The following is a 27486-nucleotide window of genomic DNA, read 5'->3' as shown; positions in this document are numbered from 1 at the left end:
CCCCTCTCACACATCTCACAATCACTACTACAGTCATTTTTATTATTCACAATTTCTACGATTAGTTCTTAACAAAGTTGAAATGGTCATTTAACATGAAGTATGAGATGCAAAAGAGGACAGTGGCGTCTGTGGGAATACAATGTTCATCAGCGTCTTTCCAACAGAGACTCCAGCACGACCGTCTCACTATATCATGGCGGACGACCTAAGTGTGACGTCACGTACACAGCCTGTTCCAATAATGTGTATGCTAAGAGCGGTTCTTCATTCATTTCTTCTCATAAGACATTTTTACTCATTCGTAGCTTTCGTTCGATTTTTCTTAGAAATTAGTATTTGATTATTTTTAATACCTTTTTGATAACTGTATTTCCACGAGCACTCGTCGCAATTATTGATTCTTATTTATTTATATATAGTGAACTGTACCAACTGCACATGGTCGTGTTTGTTGTTGTAACATTCAGGTGATCAATTTTGTAATTGTCATACGCGAAATGTAAGGATAACCCTCTCGTCGCTAGACTTCGCAGATACTATCATAAAACTTATTTTGGAACTTAGATTTCGAAGTTTGGTGAGTTTGTGCGCCCTAAGAATTGTGTACTACCCCAGTCGAACTCTAAACTTCTGTAGTAGGGTACCCTAAGTCCCACAAATTATTCCACACAGGCTTCCCTATTTTGGTTCCTCTTTAGGCTTCTCTCTTCCGGTCCCTAAACCCACGATTCATGGAGAACATGCTACTTCTGTTTAGCCTGAAATTGTCAGTGTTTACAATATGCAATGTTTCGGTCGTCTACAAGGTCTTGAGACAAATCGTAGGCTAGCTTATCCGAGACCAGGTCATGGTTAGATGTCCACCACCGAATTACAAGTCCAATCCCACCGATAGTTAAGGCCTAACTTGATAGTCAGAGTTATATAATCTTTGAAAGCTTGGTTTCTTATCCCCTACGACTATGTCGTTTTTAAAAGGACCATGGTAGGTATCTAGTTTCATCGAGTAAGAATAGCCCAAGCCTTGCCGAAGCCAAATCACCAATACTCAGTTGGAGGACGAAGCCCCCTCCAGTCATCCTTAGGGCACAGCAGTGTGGGTTAAGGTTAGGTTTCAAATCTAGCTTTTGAAACATGTCTTCAATGTACTTGTAGCCTAAGCTGACTGTGACCTGCTGAAACCTGCTCAGTTCTGCACCCGTACACCAAATCTCCATAATGAAACATCTTTGAACAAAGCTTGGGGAACAAATTATTATTCAAGCTAAAAAAGGATTTTTTAAAGTTGCCACCTTCAGTTATCTCCTTCTACAAGGCATTCAAACTAATGTTAACCAGGTTTCTCCAACCCTCCAGCACAGACTGTCAACTCTGCAACAGTAGCCTAACTGGAAACCAAGATGTTCTTAGTATTGGACTTTGAGACCTCTGACATTAGCCTAATTTTTGTTGACTGGTGAGAAGCATGCAGTTTATTGCACTTTTGGAAATACTAGACTACTGCTATAACCTAATCTAACCAAGGATGCCCAAAGGCCAGTACACATTGGTAGGCGTAATAAGGGAAAGTGATCCTAGGCTAATTATCCAAAATGGCTTTAGTTTATTACCATGATGTCCAGAAATGTTCTGTTCAGCAGTAAATACTGACAGGACAGTATTTCATTTTATGAATACATTTCTAGCTGAACCTCCCAACCTCAAGGAAGGGGATGTGTTGTTTACAAAGCTAAGAAGGAAACAGGGATACTTCTCATGCCAGTTATGACCCCATGTGCAAGGTTTTCCCAAACTAGCTAAGGTTCTGCTCCTCTGTTGCTGCCAAAGCATCCGGTGGTGTGACAGGCATTTCTTTATTTCATTTTTATGATTTATGACATTCTAGGACTTGACTTCAAATAATAGGTTAGAAACAGTATGGTTTTGATATATTCCTTTTAAGCAGTCTTGTGATTAACAAAAAACATTAGAAAGCTTAACCTGTGCTGTAAAATTCTTTATGTGATTGTAGTTTTTCCCCCTATAATATTTAACAGTTAGCTAAGTTTTGCCATTGGTTATGCAAACCAGGTGTATATTTATATAATTTGATCTTAGACTCATTCAGGAGTGGGAAGTAAGTATACTGATTGTGCAAAAGTAGATTTATTGGTTTTATTTTACAGCAGTTTAGGACGTCTTCTTTCAGTGTTTTTAATAGATCATATACATCTACTTCTATAGGTGTAATAGCCTAAATGTTATCTACATACAAAACCATGGCATTGATGTTTGAATAATCTTAGGAATAATATGTTTTTTATAAAACCCCTATATAAATTTGAGTGAACTGATAAGAGAGGGTAACCAATTCCTACACCAAACATTGTGTATAGAATCTTTCAATAAAAATATACTTACAGGAATGAATACACAATTCTAAAGTGACTGACTGTTAGTGGTAAGTCCAATCATGATTGTTCATTTTAAATGTACTATATACATATAAATACTAATTTATTAGACACTTGTATACAAAAGGAAAACAAAAACATTTTATTATAAATGTCTAAGATGGAAGTGGATAAACCTCTATAACCAGTAATCTTAAATTTATGTATGGTGTTTTTTAAAAACAATTTATATTCCATATTCAAATGCCTCTGCCGTGATCTTGAGAAATTGTTGTAACCAGAGGAACAGCATTGTTTACAAATCACATTCTTGGATCAGTATTAATTTCATTGGGCTATGCAAGTAAGGAATCAAATGTCAGAAGAAATTATCATAAATATTCATTTAGAACTTGACAAAAGAATCATGCTCCTTTTGGGAAAGTGAAAAATCTTTTGGAATTCATTGGTCTCATAGTATTATAATTAGATGCAATAATTTGTTACTAGTAATTTCTTAGATTTCATTAATAAGCTAAAAATTAAGATATTAATTAAAGTTGTGTTCTATATACTTTTGACCCCATTATGCACAAGATGCTCAGAGAAAATGTGAACAAGAAACTAAGAATCCCAGTAATCTTTTTTATTGTCCTTTGCTTCTCTTTTATTAATCCAACAGCCTTCCTAGGTTAATCCTAGACAGCTGTTTCCCATCAGGGGAACTATTTTTTGGATTCGGTCTCAGTGTTGATTCTAAAAGTCTTCTTTAAACCCACTTTGATTCTGTGTAGTATCAGGTTATTCCCCTGAGAGAAGTTGTAAAAACAGATATGCAAATACTTAACCTCAGGTAACCTTGGCCTTCACCCTTCCTGACAGAATATAATAGATTTCAGTTTGATGTAACAGATGCAGTAATAGATATCATACTTAAAAGTCTTAATTGAATTGCTCTTTTCAGGAATGCTGAAAGTAGATGGTTGAACTCTGTTATTATACGTTTTAGTCATTAACATCATGTCTGAAGAGCAGAGAGGTGGTGATAATAACTCAAACACAAAGCCTGCCAGTCACACAATAGTAAGTAGATTACATTAGTTTGCTGTAAAATATTATTTTATTTTTTTTCCTTTTACTGAAGATGTAAACTCAGTGTTCTCACACTGAGGAAAGTATTACTACCTACTGTATACCAGAAGCATCCCACTCTTCTTATTAAAAAATTATGGGTCTTATCTTTTCTGTACAGGTAGACCAGATCTACTTTATTTCTACTTGAAGAATCTATGATTGGTGAAAATTATGATTTACAAGGGGGGATAACCTCTAAACATTAGTTAACCTCCTTATTTAAAATACTATGCACTATAGACCTACATAAACATGATATTTGATTTTGAACCATGTTTTGCCCCAAAAATCATTATTTTATCTTATTCTATGTGTTTTATGTGAGTCTTGATTTTCTTGGCTGTCAGGTTAGCCTAGGCTATACAGTATTGGCATAAAAAAAACATTTGGCTACACATCTGTGTAAGTGTTTAACAAATAACTTTTATATTATACTTTTGTTATGCACTTAAAATCAGTAACAAAAGTAATTATAAAATTCTCTAATATTAAACAGGGAAGAAATGCATTTTTGTATTTTTGGATAAACCATGCAAAAATAATGATTTATCACTAGCCAACTCAGCAGAGTTGTAGTTAACATAAGTTTGGACATAAAGTATAATAAAATATTAGAAAATATGGGTTGGCTGGCTGCAGACTGGGTGCCATAATCTATCTCAGAAATGGCCGAGAACATAAAAAAATTGTATAAAATGGGGGCAAAACCCCACCCCAGCCAAGTCAGAACACAGTGCCCTAGGTTAGGTTAGAGTAAGGGAAGGTTAGGTTAGGTTAAGGGAAGATTAGGGTAGGTTAAGGGAGATTAGGATAGGATTTATTAAGTATTTATACCAAAAACCATACCTATACACTGGTGTTCATTGTCTCTAAATATATGCACTTTAAATTTACTGTATAAACATAAGCAAAACAAATGTAATAGTAAGTAAGTGCAGAGGAAATGCTTAAATGTTATTACCAATACACAAGCTGCATCAAAACTTTGGGCTACAGTTCACACATTTATCTTAGTGATAGTTAATCTATAAATATAAAAATGGATGTATGTGTGTGTGTGTGTATGTTCATGTTCTAGCATAACTCTGAAACACATTGAGCAATTTCAACCAAACTTAGTATACATATGACTTGCTATCTAGAAAAGAATACCGTGGGGGTAAGACATCACTAGCACCAAAGGGCACCAAAGGGAGTAGGGGTGGGAAAGGCTTCCCTGAGACGGCTGGTTCTGCCCGTAGACTTAGTAACTAAATAAACTCTACGCGTTTATTGTATCCCAGTTCGGTATACGTATAACTTACTATCTCGAAAAGACTGTGGGGGTCAAACATAATTGGCACCAAAGGGCGTGTGGTGGGAAAGGGGTGACGTTAAAATAACCGAAAACAACAGATATTAGTGTCTAATCCATAGTTTTCGAGGTTGCTGAGATGAGTAGTGACACTTCCGATGCCTTTTAAGTCAAGTTCAGCCTCGATAGGAAGGGGGGGTGTTTGAGGAGTGAAAAATAAAATGTCAAAAATAACAGATATTAGTGTCTAATCCAAAGTTTTCAAGGTCGCTGAGATGAATGTTGACACTCCTGATGTCCTTTTAAGTCCAAATTCAGCCCCGATAGCAATGGGGGGCGGGGTGAGAAAGGGTGAAATATAAAATGTCAGAAATGCAGGGCAATGTAACTGAAGCAACTATCTTAACAGGAAAGGGACAGAGTGAGAGAATAGAGGGGGTGTTAGGGAAGAAAGAGAGAGGGAGAGTAGAGGGGGTGTTAGGGAGGAGAGAGAGAGGGAGAGTAGAGGTGGTGTTATATAGAGAGAGAGGGGGGAGAAGTGAGAGAGAGAAAGAGTAGAGGGGGTGTTAGGGAGGAGAAAGAGGGAAAGAGTGAGGGAGCTGGAGAGAGAGAGAGAGTAGAGGGGGTGTTAGGGAGGAGGAGGGAAACAGTGAGGGAGACTTGGAGAGAGAGAGAGAGAGTTTATCGGTTGTCATTCAGAGTTTACCCCGGCAGCACCGGTTGGTCAGCTAGTATAATATAATCTTTGAACATGTAAAATATGTGCTACAACATGTCATGTATTTATTGGAAAATTTTGATTCAGAGATAACAGGATTGTAATGATGAAAAATATATGACAAGGGAGTATGTATTTTACTGCCAATGCAAACTGTTTACACATTTCCCGTAAGATTAATTGTCCAAGTTCCATTCTTGATAGATTAAACTAGGCAAGACATACAAGCTGGAGCCATACAAAACATACCCTCTTTAAAAATATTTGTAGCAGAATACTCTTTAACTTGAAATTGGCAAATGCCATTCATGGAAGATTCTTGTTACTGTAATGTGTAAATTTCCAGACATGGTTTATATTTCGCTGGCCACTCCTTCCATCAAGAATTGCACAGCTGTTAGTACAGAAGAAAACATTCTGAAAAGAGGATATTGTATGACATAAATATATCATTCTTTCAAAACTGTGAGATATGTAATCAGTAACTTGCATATGTTTACAGTGAGCATTATTCACCAGTTTTAGCGAGCAACCTGTCGTAAATGCAAGCAGTACATTTTTTCATCATGAAATGCTTATTTTTTTAATTGTTGGTTGTTTATTACTTGATGATTGATTTTCTTTGGTGCATATAAGTATTCACCAAGAGGGAGGACTCTCTCTCTCTCTCTCTCTCTCTCTCTCTCTCTCTCTCTCTCTCTCTCTCTCTCTCTCTCTCTCTCTCTCTCTCTCTCTCTCTCTCTCTCAACAGAATATCAGAATTTTTTTTTTTTTTTTAATATTTCATAAGCATATAAAGCATCTAATAAAAACATTACAAATGGTAATAGCGTATATGATGAAAAGAACATAATTTCAGTTGGGAATTTCCCATAAACCCAGCCGGTTTGTAAGTTGCTGTTGGATTGAATATTTCTCAAGTTTATTTTTGTCATCAGTTTTTTCATTCCTCATTTATTTTCAGATGCAAATACATGTTTTGTTATTGTCTAATTACAGTACAGAAACTCCTTGCCTTTAATGTGTACCAAGGCTCATTACTTGAGTTAAACTGTATAAACTACCCAGCATATTTTAATTAATGCTAATGTAAAGAAAAACTAACAAGAATTTGGCATGTGCTTGCTGCAAATTGCAGAAAAATAATTACATCATATAAATCAATTTTCAAAGAAATAAAAAGCCAGAAAGTTGAACAGTGAACAGAAATCAGAGTATCTCCCGAAGGTCAAACCCAGAATCCCAGCCTCTCCTTCCACCCTGTTATCATAGATGCTCTGAGAACAGCCACTCTTCCTCTTCCTCATACATAATATGTTGATGAAATCGTTGAGGGATCCTGACACTACCTCAATTTATAAAATTAATGATTTGACAAGTATAACTTAGCTTTTTGTGCTGCAGTTTGTATGTGCGACACACTATTCAGTAGAACCATAATCTGAGTTACATGTAAGTAAATTATATATACAGTAAATGCTGGAAAACAGACATAAAACAATGTGCAGTGGCCAGGGAAATTTGAAATTGGTGCCAAATTAATGAAGGTATTATCAATATCAGGAAATCAACAATGTCCTTTTACTTTTAGTTCTTTACTGATGATCTTACTGATATTGAATTGTGAAATGCTTTGATTCGTTCATAAATGGAGATTACATAGTACATTATTTGTTAGAAGACACGTTTCAGAAATTACATCACAGTACTGTAGAGGCCTTTAGGTTGTGTAATATCTATGTTTATAGTATATGTAACTTTTGCAGGTAAGTAATTACCTTGAGTAGTGGCAAATAAATCCTGTACAAATTTTTTTCATGGTACATTTACATGAATAATTATTTTTTCTTTACAGAAACCAAGTTACGTGCTCAAATATACATTATCAGGCCACTCAAAAGCAATTTCATCAGTAAAGTTCAGTCCAACAGGTGACTGGCTTGCTAGCTCATGTAAGTAAAACTTAAACCAATTAAAATTTTACTTTTATAGTTTGAACCCCCCTACTATATTCATATTCATTCTAGGGGGACATTATATAAACATGAGTCTGGTCCCCCAAGGTTTATGCATGGAAAGAATTTATATATGTTCACATGCAATTGGTGTGTACAATACCCTAGAAATTTATGGTACACATTCCCAAAGTTTGGCTGTTTACAATTGTTTGGGGAACAAACTTGTGGATAGCCATGGCTGAGTGTTCTTATACGAATAAAAATCCTATTTTATATGCTAGTATTTCTAAGTGCCAGCTGGAATCTGTTGTTGAAAGCTTTTTAACAATGCAAATAGTTGCCAACTTACTACTGGGTTAGGTTCTGACAGGCTAGTCGTAAGTCAGATGACATAAAAATATCATGTAAAGTACAACTATATTTGGACTGTTAGTATTGCTGTATTGTAATTTTAATGTCTCTTAGATATTTTTCTCTCTGGAATCCTCTTCATACTGTTTAATTTTCTGTAAAGTATTTTAATTAATATGACACATTTACATTCCTGAGTTAACTGAGAGTTAACTTATCAACTTTCCTCAGAATCTGAAGTATTTTTCTGCGACTTTCATCTCGTAAATTCATTATGTCTTCATATTTATCACTACTTTTTTCATCATTTATTTTGATTGTGGAGGGCAATGAGATGACAAAAGTAAAGAATGAATTTCGGCAAGCATTTGGGGCTTGGAACACCTAAAGTTCCATCATAAAAGGAAACATAACTGACTGCCATATATTGAGGAAAATTAATATTAAAAGTTTTCCAACAGGAGAGAAAGGATAGAAAACAGGAATGCATCAACGAACAAGTAAAATCAAGATCATAAAATCTTAATAGGTTTAATTTAAACTGCACACTACAGTTAGTTTAATATTTTTAAAGCATGTTTCTAGTTACAAAATTCTCGATACTTAATGAAACTAATAAACATGCAAGATGCAAAATGTTTAGGAATAGACGAAAGCAACTTCCGAAACTTAAGAAATCACAACTTTACTTAATTTAAAGTTTACTGCAATTATATTAAAAGGTAAACTGCATTTTTAACCAACCTTTATTAATTTGCAAATAAATGAAACACTAGCTCTTAAGTATGTTTTATATAGCTACTTATGGCAGGAGGATGTTGGTAGCACTAAGCTATCATTTGGTGATACTTGGCAATGATGAAGTATTTGAAACTCAGTAAACTGAGGATTTTGAGAATGTAAACATTACCAGAATGTAAATGATGCATGATCACAACATTCAAATTTTATAGTATTTTGTATAATAATTTTATATATGTGGGTTCTATATAACTAATGAAGATATTGTATTATGCATTCAGCTAATAATTTTGAGAATGTAAACTTTACCAGAATGCATATGGCATATGATCACGATGATCACATTTTATAATACTGTACAATAAATTGTATGTGTGTTTGTTCATATGGGGAGATGTGGAGTTATCACCTGAACCAGCAGCACAAGTCAAAAGGGGAGCAGTGGGAGGGCCGATAATGATGGACATTGAAAATTTGTGTTTTCAATGTTCTGTGTTACTCATGATGTTCACAAAATACCATTTGTTATCAAAACTTAAAGTAAGGTAGTTTCCCACTGTTTCAAAGTCTAAACACCCTTTATTATCAATGATTCTTATGGGGAAATTATGATCTATTCTGTTTACACATTAGGAATGTATCTCTCACATAAAAGTTGAGTTTACTTTTTTTTTTTTTTACCAGTCGTGAGAGTGAGTGGCTGTAAGTCACGCAGGTCGTAAGTTGGCAACTGTTGCTATAGTTAGTTAATTACCCACAGGTAGGTGAGGAATAGGTGGCACAAGGTAAGTCAGGAATAAGTGGCATCATGTAGGTGGGGAATAGGTGGCATCCACCGCTCGCCTGTTTATCGCACTTGTCTTTGGCTACTGTAGAGGACTGACATTTGCGCTGATGCAGACTGGTTTCTTTATGTTGCTGGAGGTATTTATTGGTGAATTTTGGTTTAACTGGTGTTGTGAGGGGAGTGAGTGAATGGGGTATGTATCCAGGGCAAAGGGGAATTTGTGGATGCTGTTTGTTGCTACTAATTGTAGATCCTCGTCCCAGAATTGCAATTTAGGCAAGGTTTGGGACAAGTGAAAGATCAAAAGGTAGTTGCTAGCATTTCTGGGATAACACGCCTCATTTAAGTTCTGTCTAATTTTTAGCTTTTCAGCCCAGGTTCCCTGCTTCTCCTGCTGGATTTGTTCCTGCTCATTCTTCCCAAACTTCTTGGCCCCTGGAGAGAACAGTCAAGTCAGGGGAGACTTCACTTGCACGCTCTTTTTGTTGTGAGATAGGTGACCATAATCTGTTCTTTCCCCACTTTGCTCTTGTATAACTGGTTTCTTCCAGTTTTCCATCTCATTTTTGGTAGGTGACATTGCCATCTTTGGCAATATCTTCTCAAGCTGCCTTTACTGAACAGTGGAATTAACGTTTTTCTGTTTACCATAGAAGACCTTGCTGTTGCTGTCAGTGAAATGTACTGTTTCACTGTAGAGTATTCGTGAACGTCATGGTTTTTGTGTACACTTACCTCTAAGGTACCCCATCACTGTAATGAAAGTAAGTAGCAAGGGAAGGAAACAAAAGCAAGCTCCTCCTTTCCCATCTTTGGCATAAAGTAGGATGCATTTAAGTTTGGTAATAAGGTAATTAATAACAGAAGGTGCATGGGGGGCAGGGGAGCTCACGCACTCTTTGGATTATCAGCATCACTTTTTTTTTTCGTGAGCTGAACTTTGATCTTTGTGCTGTCATAGCTGTTGTTGAGGCTACCCGCCCAGAGTATAGTCTGGTTAGAATGGTTACTGACGTCAAGAGTGATTAGCATAGATGTCCAGTGAGTGAAAGAGTATGTACTGGTTTCAAGTCCTCTTGTTCCATAGAGGCCAAGAGTGAACAGTCATTGAACTCTGTTGAATATCCTTCTGGGTCACCTGTCCAATGGAAGAAGTGTGGGACAAAGCAGAAGATAAGGAAGGAACCATCTGTGTCTTATTAATGTGATACTTTACCTTTGGAATTGGATCCTTTATTCCAGCTATAAGCCATATACATTAGATAAAAATTTTTACATATATCTTTACAGAAGACTTTACAGAGAATATTGCATAAATATTCATGCCTTTATGAAGTATAAGTTCACATTTATTAAAAACCTTTTTTCAAATCTTAGTATATTACCTAATATAAAATCATTAGGAGCTAGACATCTGATTGTTTACTTATATGACTCACTAAAAATTTAGATTACTCCATTTTAAAAATGTTGTTGACCCTCTAAAAAAAAGTACAATTAAAAACTGCTTTAAGAAGACTATTATTAGTCTTACTTAGCCGATGGAACAAACTAACCGTAATTTTCCCTAAAAGTTCTTGAAATGTAGGAATACCTGATTCAAAAAAATGTTCAGAAATACCACAGAACCAAGTTGCTCCTCCTGTCCCACACAGAGAAACACTACTCTGGTATCGTGGAGTATTGTTACACAGAAGGTAGGCTTTGGCATAGGCCCCTGTCAGGAGTCGGCTCCATAATCACACGTTAGTGAATACAGGTGGTTACAGGAGTCATCCTTCCTCAGCTCACATATAACACCAGAAAGCTATTTCCTGATAGGAAAAATAATGCATCATGTTCTTTGGATAATACATCCCACCATAAAAATGAGTCTCTATATAAAAGGGAAATTTCCATATTCTTTTTGGAACAAATCACAAATTCAAGTTAATTTGTATTTTTCTTGAATATACAAACCTGAAGTCTTATCATAATCCATCCTACAACTAAACCTGCATTGAACCTGTTGGTAAAGGAAAAAATAATATTGATACAAGGGAGAAGGTAGGTCCAACAATCTTCCCCAAACACACACACACACTTGCTGCCAGTGAGTCACCTTGCTTCAATGGCCAGACCAACTTTCTCCCAAGGTAATCCATATAAAAGATTTCAGGTTTATATACAAGAAAAAATTTAAATAACTCTGTTTGATATGTGATTTTGCGGAGAGCACTCCAGTGATGTTTTGTCTCAGAAGTCTAGCCCAAAGGATTTTTCTTAAAAGGTGAAGATTTCAGCAAGGTAAAGTAGAAGAGATAAAAGGGAATGGATGAAGAGTTTAGGGCAGAGAGCAGTGTGCTGTGCAAGGCATACTGTTAGTGGTAACCTCTTTGGGGTTTGAAATAGCTATGTGCAGTCACCACCCTACTTACAAGCATTCAAGTTACGAACATTCATAGATACAAACAGACAAGGTCACAAGTTCAGATCTTGCTATGCTCTCCTATTCTTCTAGTAAGAATTTTTGCAAAGAACAGAAGAACACGGGGAAGAAGAAGAACATGTTCCTTTAACCCCTTCACTGATTTTTTCGAGTATTCTAGTGATTAACTACCATGTATTCTTCTTAGCATTGTAGTCAGTAGATTACGGCGTGCATTGCTTACTTTGTGAACTTTCAGTGCCAGATGCTGCTCCTGTGAATTTCTCTCTCGAAGTTCATAACTTTCAAAGCATGGAGAAAATGCAAAATTTTGAATGTTGCATGAATCTAAATTTTATTTTCTTTTTACCTTTCTAGCTTCCAAAGTAATTCTTTTATAATCTATGACTCCTGAGTTAACTCTGAATGTAAACATCAACAAAAATTATGCACTACATATTAAAAACCAACTTACAAACGAGTCAAGATATGAACAGCCAGCCGGGATGTAACTCGTTAGTAAGTAGGGTGGTGACTTATGTTAATTTTGCTTCAATATATTTCTCTTTCACATATATGTATTGTCATTCTATTCTGTGAAAGGTTGTGAATGTGTTCACTTTTTCAGTAATGTTACAATAATGTTATATTATAATATTGTGTATTGTTGGTATTTTACTTAATTTGGGTATCTCTTTTCAATACAGCGGCTGATAAAGTAATCAAGATATGGGGAGCTTATGATGGCAAGTTTGAGAAAACACTAGCAGGCCACAAACTGGGTATTAGCGATGTTGCTTGGTCTCATGACAGTAGATTACTTGTTTCTGCATCAGATGACAAAACTCTGAAAATATGGGAACTTGCTTCGGTGAGTATGTTCAGTGAGAAAGTGCTGTTGTTTTTTGTGGAGTGTGTACTGAACCTTATTGTATAAATATAGAGATGATATTCTGTATGTTACCTTAATTAGTTTGTCAGGAAGATACTGACCTATCCTAGTCACAATAAAAGCATTGTCCAAGGGTACTTGGATGTCTTGGTGTCTCATGATGGTAATTGTAACTCAGTTGTGAGTTGTATTAAGATGAAAATCATAGAAATATTATGAGTTATGTCAGATAATTATTCCAAGATCATTGTATCAAATATATAAATAATATTTTCTCAGATTAAAAAGGTTCCTTTCAGTGTTAATGAAATCTTTAATAAGTGTAGGTTCTCCAAATAATAGTAATGATTTTAGATAATTCCCTTGACAGCTTTTCAATTATTTATGAATGGTTTTCTTTAGCAGTGAATTTATTTCTTAGTGCTTTTGTATTTAATCTAATTTTCCTTTTTCTATTGATATTTTTGTTTATATAGTAAAGAGGACATTTCTTATTAGGAAGAAATCTAGTGAATTTTATATCAGCCTCAAATTAGTAAAGTTAACAAAACTACTGACAACTTGTAACTCATGTGTATATGTAAAATATAAAATTACAAATGCTGTTTACATTTAATTTAAATTCTTGCCTGTGTAACTGCAGTTGTTTACTTATGCTGTTTAATTCTCTCTCTTTCAACAATTGCACCATGTAAGCTATGGCCTTGGTGCATGCCTCTGCTTTCATTCTAGAAGTTTTGCTTTATTGTTAGGTGAAATAATCTTTTGAATGTGTTACTTATTCAAGTTTTCTTTATTTGTCAGATATAAAAAAGTAATTTTTATAAAATAAAAAAGTTTTTTCATATATTATTCGTATATTGCCATATTTCCACTGACGTTGAAAGAGAGAGTCCCCTCCATTTTGCTATTCCTGCTCTACTGCCAGCTTTGGAGAGAGAGCAACCATCTGTACACCACAAAGTACCACCTTCAGAGGATGAAGACATTTTATTGCTGGCAAAACAAAGAACTGTGATACAGTCAACTTTCTGATGCTAGAAGAGGTTCTCAATAGTTACTTTTGAGGTTTAGGTCAGGCTTTTTAGAGATCATCAAATTATGTGGCGTCAACTTTTGTTTAAGTTATTTAGAAAAGTTTATGCCAGCAATTCATTAGGAAGTTCTTGGATTCTTTTAGCTGTTATGTTGGGCTCTCACTTTGATATTTAGGCCTAGCTATCTCTGTTTGATCATTGGTTCAGCCTTCCACCAGTCCTCTCCTTCAGATAACTTTTCTCTTGGATTTTCTCAGTTTGACATACTACCTTTTCCTGACCTCATTCAGCAGGGGACACTTTCAAGAACTGGATCCCAAGGCCTTTACTTCTCTTTGCTTAACCTTCTCCTTGTTAAGAAAGAATACTGTCTTCTCTGTTTGTTACTCTCCACTGATACACAGAGAATATGTAAGATATCCTTGCTCCTTTTGACTTGGGCAGGACATTGACTGCATTTTGGATGTTGAAAATCAGAGTTCATTATGTATATGAGCCTTTTAAAAGTGTTTTGAGGTTGACTCGACCTTTGGCAGCTTTTTGAAGTGTCAGACCAGTTTTGTTTCCAGAATATATGTTATATTGAGATACCTTCTTCACAATTCCATAGGCATTGTAGTTACAGCAGGATGAGCTTTCACTTCAGAGGATTGTTATTACCTTCTCCGTTGCTGTTGCAGTGTGGCCTCTTGCCAGGAATTACATTCCCAAGTTCAACCATTGTTGTTATTAAGATGATAGTGCACAGTGGTTGGTGTAAAACACATTACTGTACTCCAATTTTTGCAGGGTTCTAGTTTATCTGTTGACCAGCTGTTCAGTTCTTGTGTGTCTCTTTCCCAGGAAGTCCATTGGCCACTTCAGGCTCTTTCACCTGCAGGAGTGCCAGCAGCTCAGCACCTCCCTCCCACCCTAAGTTGCTACTTGGTCCAAGTGAATTAAAAAATACAATTTTTTTTTAAACAAAATCCATTAACCAAAGTGGCAACCTCCATACCCCACAGCATTTTTGCATCTGAATCAGACCCTACAAAAAAGTAAATGTCTTGACCTTGTATGCCCTTCTGGATCATGTTTACATGCACTAACCTATCTGAACCAGCTGATAATGTTATTTCTTCAGCAGTGAAAATTGATGATTGGAGTTTCATAAGCCTCTTAAAATGGACAGTATTAAAGTAAAGTAGTTGCTTTGTTTTGCGTATTTATTTTAGTACAGTATTGATTACAGTAAACCCCCCGTATTCGTGGTCTCACTATTCACGGATTTCTCTGGAACGTATCTACCCATTATTCGCGGAAAATTCACCCATTCGCAGTATTTTTCACTGAGAAATATTCACTAATTACTTTATTTTCATGTCATTTTCATGACTAAATGCACTTTTTGTGATAAAACTATTAAAATACTCAGGCATAAGCATTTTTAGAGTTTTTTTTGTGTGTGTGTTTTAACTATCAAAATAGGCAGTTCTAAGTGTTTTTAGAGGGGTTTTAAGTATTCACAGATTTTAGCTATTTGGGGGTGGGTGCGGTAGGCATCCCCCACGAATAAGGGGGGTTTACTATATAGCTTTTTTCTGAAATATTATTAATTTAATATTTCTGCTCTCCCCAGGGTAAGTGTGTGAAAACACTTAAAGGACACAGCAACTACGTGTTTTGCTGTAACTTCAACCCACAGTCAAATCTTATTGTCTCAGGTTCGGTAAGTTGCCTTGATACTCATGGTTTACTATAAAAGTTTTCAGTCCAGTATATTGCCACTTCAAGCTTACTCATTATTTGCTATAAAAGTTTTCAGTCCACTAAATTGCCACTTTAAGCCACTTGGAAAACAGTTAATATATAAGGATGTCTCATAGTGTTAGTAAATTGGTCCTACAAAATAGACATATGGCTATCCCTTTCAGTTTGATGAAAGTGTCAGAATTTGGGACGTCAAAACGGGAAAATGTCTAAAAACTTTGCCAGCTCATTCTGATCCTGTTAGTGCAGTTAATTTTAACCGTGATGGGACTCTCATTGTATCCAGCAGTTATGATGGGTTATGGTAAGTTTCCTAATGTTTCCTTGTCCACAAATAACTGAGACATGTAGCACTATTAAATGCTGCTCTATTTTATCAATGTAAATTTACCTTTTATTTATGGTCTGTTATCATTATAATCATAAGTTAGTTTAACTGAACCACTAAGTGAAATTCCTTATAAAAATATATATATATATATATATTTTTCAGTCGAATTTGGGACACTACCTCAGGACAGTGTCTTAAAACACTGATCGATGATGACAATCCTCCTGTATCATTTGTGAAATTTTCTCCAAATGGCAAATACATCTTGGCTGCAACTCTAGACAACACATTGAAGTTGTGGGATTACAGCAAAGGAAAATGTCTTAAAACATATACTGGACATAAGAATGAAAAATATTGTATTTTTGCAAATTTTTCAGTCACAGGAGGCAAGGTAAGTAATCAGTTCCACTTCCCTTTTGAATTTTTCATTAATCCAAAGATAACTTTCAGCATAAGTTTAGGTGATCTACATCATAGGATTAAGTCTCAAATACAGAACAGAAGTCCATACTTTAATGTAGTAAGTAACTTCTTTTTATATACTGCATAGAGTATTATTAAATACACAAAGAACTCAGTAGTGACGCATTCCAGTTTTATGACTACAATTTCCAATAGTTACAAGGTGAAAACTTCTAAAAAAAAAAAATGTATTTATGAAAGCATAGGTTTTTATCCTAGGAAAAATACAAATTACATATAAAATTTGTTATATTAAAGTACCATGCTAGTTCTTTTGTGGTGAGCTCTCCTTTGTGCTCCTCCACTACCCCTCCATATCATCATCGACTTCCAATCCCATGGTCTTGGCCAGATTTACAATATCTTCCACAACATACTTGGGCTTAAAGCCTTCAAAGTTCCTTTCTGTAAATTTTGAAAAAGTGGAACTTTTGCAGTTTTTGTCCTGTGATATTCATAGATAATCATTTTCCGTAGTTCATTCTATTTTGTTCACCTCTATTCACTTGAGTTTAATGCATACTTTTGAGGGCATTGTTTACTTGTTTTTACCTTTTGGCCTAAGCTTGATGTGTTGCCTTTCAAGTTACTGAGTAGAGGCATTACTGAGTGAGTATGCCTCTTCCCAATTTTGCTGCAGTTGCAGCAAGTTTCAGGGATTGCTATGTGTAAATTTCAGTAATTTTCAATTTATAGTATATTATTGTCAAGGAACTCAAGCCACTGTTCCTCTGTTGGGTTTGTTTGCCCGGGTGTTGATGGCCAAGACTCGTAGCAAAGATGGCTAGCCCTCCAGTTCCTATGCCATCCTTATTGGGCCTTCATTTCCTACCTCGGACAGTCTTTTATGTCGTGCTAGAACCCTCAATTTGCATTTCCACTGAATGGAATTTTCTCAACTTTCTAATCCGTTCCTGCATATGAGTCATCAGAGTCGTTCTGTTTCTGGAATTCTGTTTTGTATTGGCTATGGCTGGTCATTGCATGGGGCTTAAGTGAATGTCTCTCAAGACATCTTGTCACTCCTTAGATTCAAGCCCTCTCCTCATCCCCCACTAGCTTTTAATTATACTCATGAATCCTTTTGATGAATATTCAGTGGAACCTGTTGTCATGGTAGGCAGTTTACTTTATCATGGAGGAATGTGGATTATTCACCTTCATCCCGGACTTCATTGTTCACTTAGATGTCGTGTGTTTCCTAAGGGTGCCTGCCTTTGTGCCTTATGTGCTTCGTGATTCTAAATTTGTGGGTTGTTTTTTCCATTAAAAATCAATACTTATGGCAGCACCCATGACTTCAGAGTTGAACAGACTTCCTGGAGCATCTACCTTTCTCTTCAGGGTTACTTGCTTTTTTTTCCCCCACCCACTGGTTTTTGCAATATGTAATATTGTTATATAAATGTGTTAATTATAATTAACAGTGCCCACCACTCTTTCCCTCACTCTTTAAATGAATGAGTAGTAACATCTTGCGGCACATTGGAGTTGACTTGTACATAATGTGTGGGCTTTTCTCTCTTGAATTTCTTGAATTGGTACACCTGTGTTCTACACAGAACAAGGCTATTTATTAATAGTGGATTTGTAAACATAAGTTTTTTGTAGTAAAAATATTATCTTTAACATTTAGGACCTAGCCCAAGTTGAAATTCATCATGCTAAATTTAGAGAGCAGTAGTTATTTTTATTGCATTTGGGAAGTCTTTCACCAAAATTTTTAGCAAGAGTACACGGTGAACTGAGAAATGTTTCAATATAGGCACTTGAAAAAAAGTAGTGTTAGATGTAAGAATGATGAACAGTTGCAAAAGGATCATGTTTATTAAAGATTTTGTTATTATGTAAAGTTAAAGTATTAATATCTTGTACATTTACAGTGGATTGTGTCTGGTTCAGAAGACAACCTTATATATATTTGGAACCTACAGACCAAAGAAATAGTTCAAAAACTGGAAGGGCATTCAGGTAAGTTGAGTTTTGGGTTGTGGAGCTGTTGCCAGCCATACTTTAAAAAATTTGAGTGTTCATTGATACATGAATCAAGAACTTCATACTTGTTTCATGTGTAGAGAAATATGGATTTTTAAAATAATTATCAGCAGGAGATTCTATAATTTTCAAGACAGTTTTCTTTTGGTTGTCCTGAAAGGTAGATTCCTCAGCATTTCATACACAAAATCAAGGAAGTAGAAGAAAAAGTTGCCCCTTATTTCTATAACATTTACAGAGTATCCACAGAACAAAACAAAAAAAAACTTGTTACGGATAGAAAAATACAAACTACATGTATTGCAATATTATTCCAGAAGGGATTAAAGGATGAAGCTGGTAACTACAGGCTCTTCAGCCTGACTTCAGGTCCAGGAAACATACTAGAAAATATCATAGCAGACGACATGAAACATTGAGAATCAGTCTAATTTTAGATAGTTAACATGGAACTTGGAAGATTATTCTTAGCCAAACTGTTAAATTCACCTGTTTATTGTAAAAAACAAGTATGTAATCATGAATCGAAATTATAATAATAAAGAATAATAATAATAGAAGGTCTTGCCTGATCTTTGTTCACATGTGTGTGTATTTGTATTTTTCTGACTGCACTGTATAGTTTTTTGTGAATGCTGCGTTATGTCATGTACTTTAATAATTTTTGTCGTTTCCTTCATAGTTAAGTGCTGTTACTATTGTTTGTATAGCCCCCTCCAATTCATCAAGTGAAACCAGTGTCAAAAATATCAGAAGTCTTTTTTTATATATATATATATATTACTTGTGAGATTTTACAGATTTTGTTTTTTTTTTAGGCTTAATTATTAAGACTGTGCAGTATACTTATTCATTTTTTCTTTATTTTACAGATGTAGTGCTTTGTACAGCTTGCCATCCCACTCAAAATATCATAGCCTCTGGCGCACTGGAAAATGATAAAACGATAAAATTGTGGAAAAGTGACACTTAAATCAAAACTGTGAAATGAATTTTTTTTATAAGGTGACAGTGTTACAAAGGACTTTTAAGTTTTTTGAGGGTATTTTTATTACTATGATTTTTCATTATTCAAAACTGAAATTATTATTTTTTTTAAGTGAGTGTTACAAAGGACTCTTTTGTTTGAAGGTATTTTCATTACTTGTTTTTCATTATTATTAGTTGATATTAACCAGACGATGTCACATATATTGTAAAATAGATTTCTTTTGATAAGTACAGTACTGGAATAATTTTTTTGTAAGTATGACATCCGTACCTGCGTACGTTATGGAAGTGGCCTGTATTTTAACATACACCCCCTCTTGTATTTGCTGAGATTTCAGTTCAGTTTAAAGTTATTCCATTGAGTATACACATCATTATGCATATTTTGTGTGTTCAAGATGTTACTATGTAATTTACTCATGAAAATAGCTTAAACCACTGCTCTGCGTATTGTTTTCTACTTTTGTAGAGATCCACTGACTTCTTAAAGAAATGCAGTATTGGTAACACAAGTCAACAAAATTTTTTTCTTGTTAAGAGTGCCATGAGTCGAGGCAAGAATTCTTTCAATATGCCAGGTAAATCCTTTTTTAGTTTTTCAAATGTAGACCTCATCATATATTTTCTGAAACAGAAAGTGGGATTTTTTTATGAAGGATTTACTTACCAAGGTATCTTTACCATTTTTAGAAACAGCATAATGATATCTAAATGCAAACAATTGAACAAACTCATTATGAAAATGAAGCAGTAAATATAATAGGTGATTTATATTTTGCCTGTTGTTCAATAAAAACACATTTACTTTTCCTATTCATAGGAAATCAATATGCCAGTATTTCCATTTACTGTAGTTGTGTTAAATTTCAGTTACATTTAAATAATTGAACTTTGAAGGTACAGTAATTTTTCAAGTAGCAGTATATTGTATGATAAAACTACACTCCATTTAGCAAATCCAGTACAAATATGAAAGCCTGAACCTGGTCATGACGTACAAGTTTATACAGTCCTAGATCCTCTATTTTCATTTGTTTGATAACTATGTCATGGCTTCATTTATTAAAATTTTCTGGGTGTATATCTAAATACGTGTCATGATTAGTGTTTTTTCATTTTTTATTACAACAGAGTTTTATATGGATCATCCATGATTGGGAAGTGTGACCTAGGAGTAATTATTGCGAAGAAATATATTGAAAGTTTTATGCAGGGAGTTTTAATTTGACCTTTTGTGCAACATGTAGGTACTACCCTACAGATAATTTTGCCTTAATGCCTGGCTGACAAGATGAAACAGGTGAGCTCAGAGTACAATCCAGGATGAAGTCTGATCCATTTAAGACCTTCCAATATAGAAGTACAGGATACTACTTTATTTTACAGCTTCAACGCTGGTATGCTTGGTGGAAGGAAGTGTAGCTGGTGTTCTTTGATTTTTCCATTTTTGCCCAAATATCATGAAGAATCCTTCAAAGGTTTGCGTAAAAATATTTCAAGTAAATCCTTGGTAGTGATAAAATAGCAAAGGAAAATTGAACAGATCCACAGCTGTTCTGTTACCCTCTTACATGCAGGAGGCCACCCTGATTTTACAGTCTTCTTAGGCTGTAAAATCAGAGGTGCAGAATCATAAACCATTTTGCAGGAAAAATTACCATTTTTTTTTTTCATACCTACCTAAACTATCATAATCATTACTGTATATATTATGTAAATACATTATTTACCCAGATACCTTGAATATGATAGTGGATGTCAGGGTAGTTATATAAGTAAATATAATTAAGAAAATGCCGTGTTTCCCAGCATCGAAGAAGCTCCAACCTCGAAGTTGCACACCAATTTTGATCGGCAAATTTTGCAATCAAAAGAAACCAACATGAATTGGCTTTGCTTTGGTTGGTGCTTGAGCACATTCAACTGTCTCGATGCATAAAGTACGGTGGCTTCAGTTGCTACACCTCACTGATTATTGTAGCTGAGCTTTTCATTTCATTTATCTTATAAATACTGTACAGTACTTTGTTTTTTGTAGTTCGTTGATTCGAAAATTTAATAAGCTTTATCCAAGCTGACTTACCTGCGAGGTGAGAAATTTTAACAGGTTGCGACATACCATATATGTTACAAACTACCAAGCCATTTTGCATCAGAGGTTCCTTGACCAACAGTGTCCAGTGTGTAAAAAGTAGGTGGTGCAGTATTCTAAGGTTTACATATTATTGTATGTAGGCTTATTCATTAATTTTTTAATCTCAAAGGAAAAACTAAACACCACAATATTAAATGATAAAGATACTGAATAACATTTTAGCGCACACTTACACCTTGTTAAAACAGCAACATGACATACCAAGTAGAACAAAATGAGAGTAGAATAAAGATTAGAATCTACACAATACAGATATTATACATAAGAAAAAATATTTGAATCATCAGACCCTGAAAATATTGAATAGGTTTACCAAGTATGCTAAAATGTCAAGTGTAAATTTTGAAGAAACTCATAAAAAGCAACGTGAACGAAGATATATACCTCTTATACATTCTTTACTTTTTCCAGACAACAATTTGAATGAAGTCTGGGCCTGTTACAGTTTGGGTCCATGGTAGATATAATCCTAAGATTTAAACAAAGCCTGGCTCTCACTTGCCGGGGAAAAGGTTTTGCAATCGTCTTCATCTGAGACTGGGAAGATATTCTGTCCGTGGATCTGGAAGGGGTCTCTGGCAAAAATGCTAACCTGGCTCCACCATTCATATGAGTGATAATACATGCAGATGCCTCCTTAACAGGTTGGGAAGGCCATTGGGAGGATTTCAGTTAGGGGGGAAAATGTTTACTTGTTCTAAGGAAGTGTCGTATCAGCTTCCTTGGGCTATTTGCTGTCTTTCCATCTCAGAAAATTGAAGCCCCTCAAAAGGAGCCCACATTTTGTTGGTCCTAAACAGTATACCTGCAATGTGTTATATGAAGAGGTTATGCTCATGCTGAGCTATTCTCAAGTCAGTAATTGCTAACATGCTTTCACATCCAGAAGTGGAGCAGTTTGCCAAATGCAAGAACCATCAATTTCCAGTGTATGTGCCTCTGAACCAGGACATTCAGGCAATAGCAAGAGCTGCATTCCTACAAGACTGGAACAAATGGAGGACAATATGCCTTTTTCCTTCATTGTCCCAGATTTTGAAAGTTTTATCTACTAGCTTTCAATGGAACTGCTTGCCTAGTAGCCCTGAATTAGCCAGTCATTGGTTCCTTATTTCTTCAACAACAGGTGAGAGAATAGATTCCAATGCCATGTATTGTTCTATACCAAATAGAAGGAGGAGAAGTCATGTACGCATCTTTCTTTCTTAGCCGTGACCTTCACATGGATTTTTAAATATAGTCTACTGTGAAGATTATTTGCCTAACATTGCTAGGCACCTAGTGCAAAAACTACAGACTTCATCTATCTGACATACCAGTCCGTATGAAAAATATTGTTAGATTGCCTCAATGCTTAGAACCCAGTTGAAATCTGTTGAAACAGTTTTACATTATATTACGTACAGAGATCAGGAGCCTTACTATTTCAACAATCATGGCATACAAGGCAGCATTGGTGGAACCCTTGCCTTACAGTTTTGGAAATGTTTCTAGTGTAGAAATTAATTCCCTTCTCCAGTCTTTTACACTGCAAAGGCCAGCTCCTGCAAGGTTTCCCATTACCGTACCTGGTCCCTGTATAGGGTTCTTAGACTACTGTCATCCCCTCAATTAAGGGGCCCAATAAAAATATAACTCATATGCTGCACAAAGGCAGTCTTCTTGACTGCTTTGGCATCAGAAGCTCAGGTTAGCACACTGGGCTCTCTCAGACAAGGACAACATTTCACCACTGATACACCTAGTTGTCATTTACTGTTGTCTCCCATCCTATCATCCCTGGCCAAGAATGAGGACCTTGTTAAAAAGAAAATCCCCTTTTCTGATAAAGGAACTCGGTATTTCATATAGAATATTATGCCCGGTTCAAGCACTGAAGGTTTAAATAGATGTCGTGGCAAACATCCCAGATGATCTTATTTTTTCTACAACCTAGCACAAACAAACCACTCTCTCTACATAGGCTGAGAATTATTTTAGAGGCCCTCATTAAAAAGGCAGGCCTTCACTCCTTTCCTAAGTCGCATGACATCCTAAAGGTGAGGACATCATTAACTTTCTTCAGAAATGTTTCCAGTGAAGAAGTCTTCGTGCATGGAGTGGTTATTAGAAGCAGTATTCCTGCAGCCAGCCCGACATAATTAGGCAAGTCTGTAAGGACTGGATGGGTAACATACTGGCTGGGTGTTGACAGGTTTATTGGTAGTTCCTTACTGAGTGAATGTACAGAATCTTCGAAGATGTTATTGGCCTGTATGCGAACCGCAAAGTAGCATCTACACAGACAGCAAAAACAGAGGTAATGTTTCGACATCTGTGTTTGTCAGCAGACAAACAGATGGCGATTGGAGAGACATAATAAACGTACAGTGATAAAACATATATCAATGGAAAAGACCGAAATTCTACATATGGCCAATTGCACGAGATTGAGTCAGATTAATGAATAGCAATGCAGTAGCATAATACATGTGAAATGGCGAGACGTTTCGGCATCTCTACAACAGAAACATACATACAGGTTGATACAGAAGATTCGGTGGAAACATGGAGTACATGATTAGAATAAACTTGCATGGCAATGCAAATAGTGGTGATTGTACACATATATCAAGACAACAATGGTTAGGAGAAACGGACAGAGAAATATTGAATGGTAGAAGTTGCATTCATGGGAGTGAGAGAAAATGGGATGCTTTTGTTTTTCTCTCTGTCTGGGTCCTTCTCTAAGATATTTACATACACATTATCGTGTGTGAGACTTCCATCGGTGCGATGGGTCTCTTACAAGTCACTGTAGAACCACAAAGGACAATACATTTATAGATTCATGTGTTTCCTGTTCTTTATTGCCAGGCCCTACTGAATATCTGGAATAAGGAAAACTGCTGATAACCTGTGGCTTTACCTTCAATCAAAAATTCCTGAAACACTATTGCTAAGATATTGCTGGGGAAAGCTCAATAATCTTGTTGCTAGACCAGACATAATTTGGTAAGTCACTTTCAAACCACAAAGAATAATACATTCAGTATATTGGTTTGCGTTGTTTCCTGTTCTTTATTGCAAAACACTATGGGTATCGGGAATAACGAAAATGGTTAACAACTGTGACTATACTTTATACCAAAAACTTTATTTGGGTTGTGGGGATTTATTTATTAAGAACTAAGACATTTCATCACCAGTCAACATCTTTTGTAGGCACCTTCTTTCTCTGCATCTTTTCCCACCTGTATGTGTGGTCGATGTTTTTGACAGCTTTCCTCCACCTGGCTTGGTCAAACACATCATCCTCTGACTATTTTTTGTCTCTCAGATCTTCTTTAACTACATCCATCCACCTTCGCTTAGGTCTTTTTCTCTGTCCCTCACCAGGCACCTCCATCTGCATCACTCTCCCTACATATATCTCATCTGGGGCACAAGCCAGCCAACCGCAGTCCCAAGCCTGAATAAATTGGGAGGATAGGAATAGGGAAGGGCATCGAACCATAAATCCAGCTAAAACTAAATATGATTATATATACATATATATATATATATATATATATATATATATATATATATATATATATATATATATATATATATATATATATATATATATATATATATATATAAAAGGTAGTCCCTAGTTAACAATGGGCTCTGCTTACAACGTTCCGAGCTTACGACGCTCTTCAAATAAATATATCAAAAATTATTTCCTGGGTTACAACACATGTTCTGGGTTTACCAAGCCGACCCAACAGAAGAAATATGGGTCCGAAAAGGGCAGGATAGACAAAATTTAGAGGTTTTTTTTATAAAACTCAATAAAAATGCAGTTTATGTCATTTACAAGACACCCAAATGATTAAAAGTAATGTTTTCTTACGATTTTCAAAGACATTTTGGGTTATAACAATTTTCGGCTCATGATGCGGTGTCAGAACGAACCCTCTTGTCGTAAAACCGGGGACTGCTATATATATATATATATATATAGATATATATATATATATATATATATATATATATATATATATATACATATATATATACATATATATATATCTATATATATACATATATATATATATGTATATGTATTGTTACATGTGGGGCTTTGCTGATGAGTTTATTTAATGAATTAATGTAATTTATGGGGCCCTGCATCACTAATGGCACCACGAACCTGTCAGTTAAAGCTGTGTTAACACTCAAAGACAGACAATTATTTAATTGAATAAGGTCGCTAGTCGGGGGAAACAAGATATCTCGATAATGGATTACTGCTCTGCAACAAATGGATTACATCAAACCCCTTAATTCCCAGTTGGTCCCAACAAAGAAAGAATGTGTGGTGATAGCAAGGAAATTACATGAACTTTTGCCCACGTCAGAGACGGTCAAGTTTCCCCTTGCTTCAAGCAAAGTTATAACACAATGGATGTCTGTACTACTATATATCGTACGCAATTTAGTATTGGTAAAGGCTATTTCTCTTCCGAACAATGGGATCGAGACACAAGGCTGCCTGAATGCTGAAAAATACTTACTTAACTTCCCTGATTCCTACTTACTGCATGGGAATAGTTTACACAGTCACTAGGCAATATTAATTATTCTACACTAGACTTCATAAAAGAAATATGGTTATACCAGATTCTCGTAGATGGTGGTGAAGCAGTGAAAACAAAGGAAAATTGAAATCAGGAAGAGATACTAGTAAGTTGACGAAAATTTGCAAATTTCAAACTTACGTTACATGTCACTTGCTCATGCAACTGACTTCGATCAGAAGTCTTGAAAATAGCCGTTCGTCTCACAGGTACCCAATGAAACAGTAAGAGGGCAAGCAAAGAGGTAGTTACATTGCCAACACGTATGCTCACATGATATCAAGTCTCTCTCTGACCCCTTTCTGATCAAAACAGGAGTCGTGGGCTGTTTTCCGCATCAGTATGCCTATATGCCTCGGGCAGTCCGAAAATTTGACAAACATCGCTGACACATAGAATAGGGGAAAAGGAAGCTTAAGACCACCTTTAGTAGAGTTTACTTGGTAAGAAGCTCTCTGTGGGTTAGGTCCCTAATGCTAACTATTCCCTTTCTAAAAGACGTTATTTTAAAAGTCATCTCTGCCCACTGAGCATCTCATATAGACAGAGACGTCTTCTCTGTCTTTGCTAGAATAATATTCTTAGAATAATGTAGAGAGGGGCAAAGCAAAAAAAAAAAAATATATATATATATATATATATATATATATATATATATATATATATCTATATATATAAATATATAGGCAGTCCCCTGGTTATGACGGGGTTCCATTCACACCAAAAGTTGTCATAAACTGAAATATCACTGCAAATCGTAAGAAAACCTTACTTTTAATCCTATGGGTATCTTGAAATGACGTAACCTGCATTTTATTGAGTTTTTCATAAAAATAAACTCCAAATTTTGACCATTCTGCCATTTTGGGGCCATATCTCTTTTGTCAGATTGGCATCATAAACCCAGAACATGCATTGTAACCTGGGAAATAATTTTTGATGAATATTTGGAAGAGTTGCAAACTTGGAAACTTCCGAATGTCATGTTGAGCCCTTCTGTAACCAGGGGACTGCCTGTATATATATATATATATATATATATATATATATATATATATATATATATATATATATATATATATATATATGAATGTATATATATATATATATATATATATATATATACTATATATATATATATATATAGTAGAGAGAGAGAGAGAGAGAGAGAGAGAGAGAGAGAGAGAGAGAGAGAGAGAGATTTAACAGGGAAACAAAACAGCGAAAATGCAAGAGGAGTGGAAACAATGTAATAAAACAAAATAAGAACACAACATACACAGTATTAGTACTAGACTTTGAACCTGGTAGTAGTTTACAGCAGCTTTAATGTATACAACCATCATTCTACATACATCATACTTAGCATGTAAGTTTTTTGCAGAAATTATATAAAGCAAAAAAAAAAGCTTGAAAGCAAAAAAACAGGTTTTGACATAGGAAAATCTAATATTGGTAGCAGCTGTGAGTCCTCAAAGGAGTTACACTCATGGTCCCCCC

At 35.4% G+C, this 27486-nt stretch overlaps 1 protein-coding gene across 3 annotated transcripts; it reads left to right on the top strand.

Moving 5' to 3' along the window:
- The first annotated feature begins 110 nt into the window (after window positions 1-110).
- Window positions 111-20432, top strand: wds (WD repeat-containing protein wds). 3 transcript variants are annotated; one of them, XM_067099531.1, is made up of 9 exons: window positions 111-248; window positions 3340-3458; window positions 7377-7473; window positions 12473-12636; window positions 15313-15402; window positions 15608-15747; window positions 15937-16168; window positions 18123-18210; window positions 19107-20432. In XM_067099531.1, the coding sequence occupies exons 2-9, from the start codon at window positions 3396-3398 to the stop codon at window positions 19205-19207; spliced, it is 975 nt and encodes a 324-aa protein (XP_066955632.1). In that variant the 5' UTR covers window positions 111-248; window positions 3340-3395; the 3' UTR covers window positions 19208-20432. The 3 variants fall into 3 exon arrangements, with proteins under 3 accessions (XP_066955632.1, XP_066955631.1, XP_066955633.1); XM_067099530.1 differs by having other exon boundaries at window positions 192-580; XM_067099532.1 differs by lacking the exon at window positions 111-248 and adding an exon at window positions 803-988.
- The last annotated feature ends 7054 nt before the right edge of the window (window positions 20433-27486 follow it).

The sequence above is a fragment of the Macrobrachium rosenbergii genome, chromosome 55, assembly GCF_040412425.1.
Source record: "Macrobrachium rosenbergii isolate ZJJX-2024 chromosome 55, ASM4041242v1, whole genome shotgun sequence".
NCBI classification, from domain to species: Eukaryota; Metazoa; Arthropoda; class Malacostraca; order Decapoda; family Palaemonidae; genus Macrobrachium; species Macrobrachium rosenbergii.
This window is presented reverse-complemented; position numbering and strand designations above follow the sequence as displayed.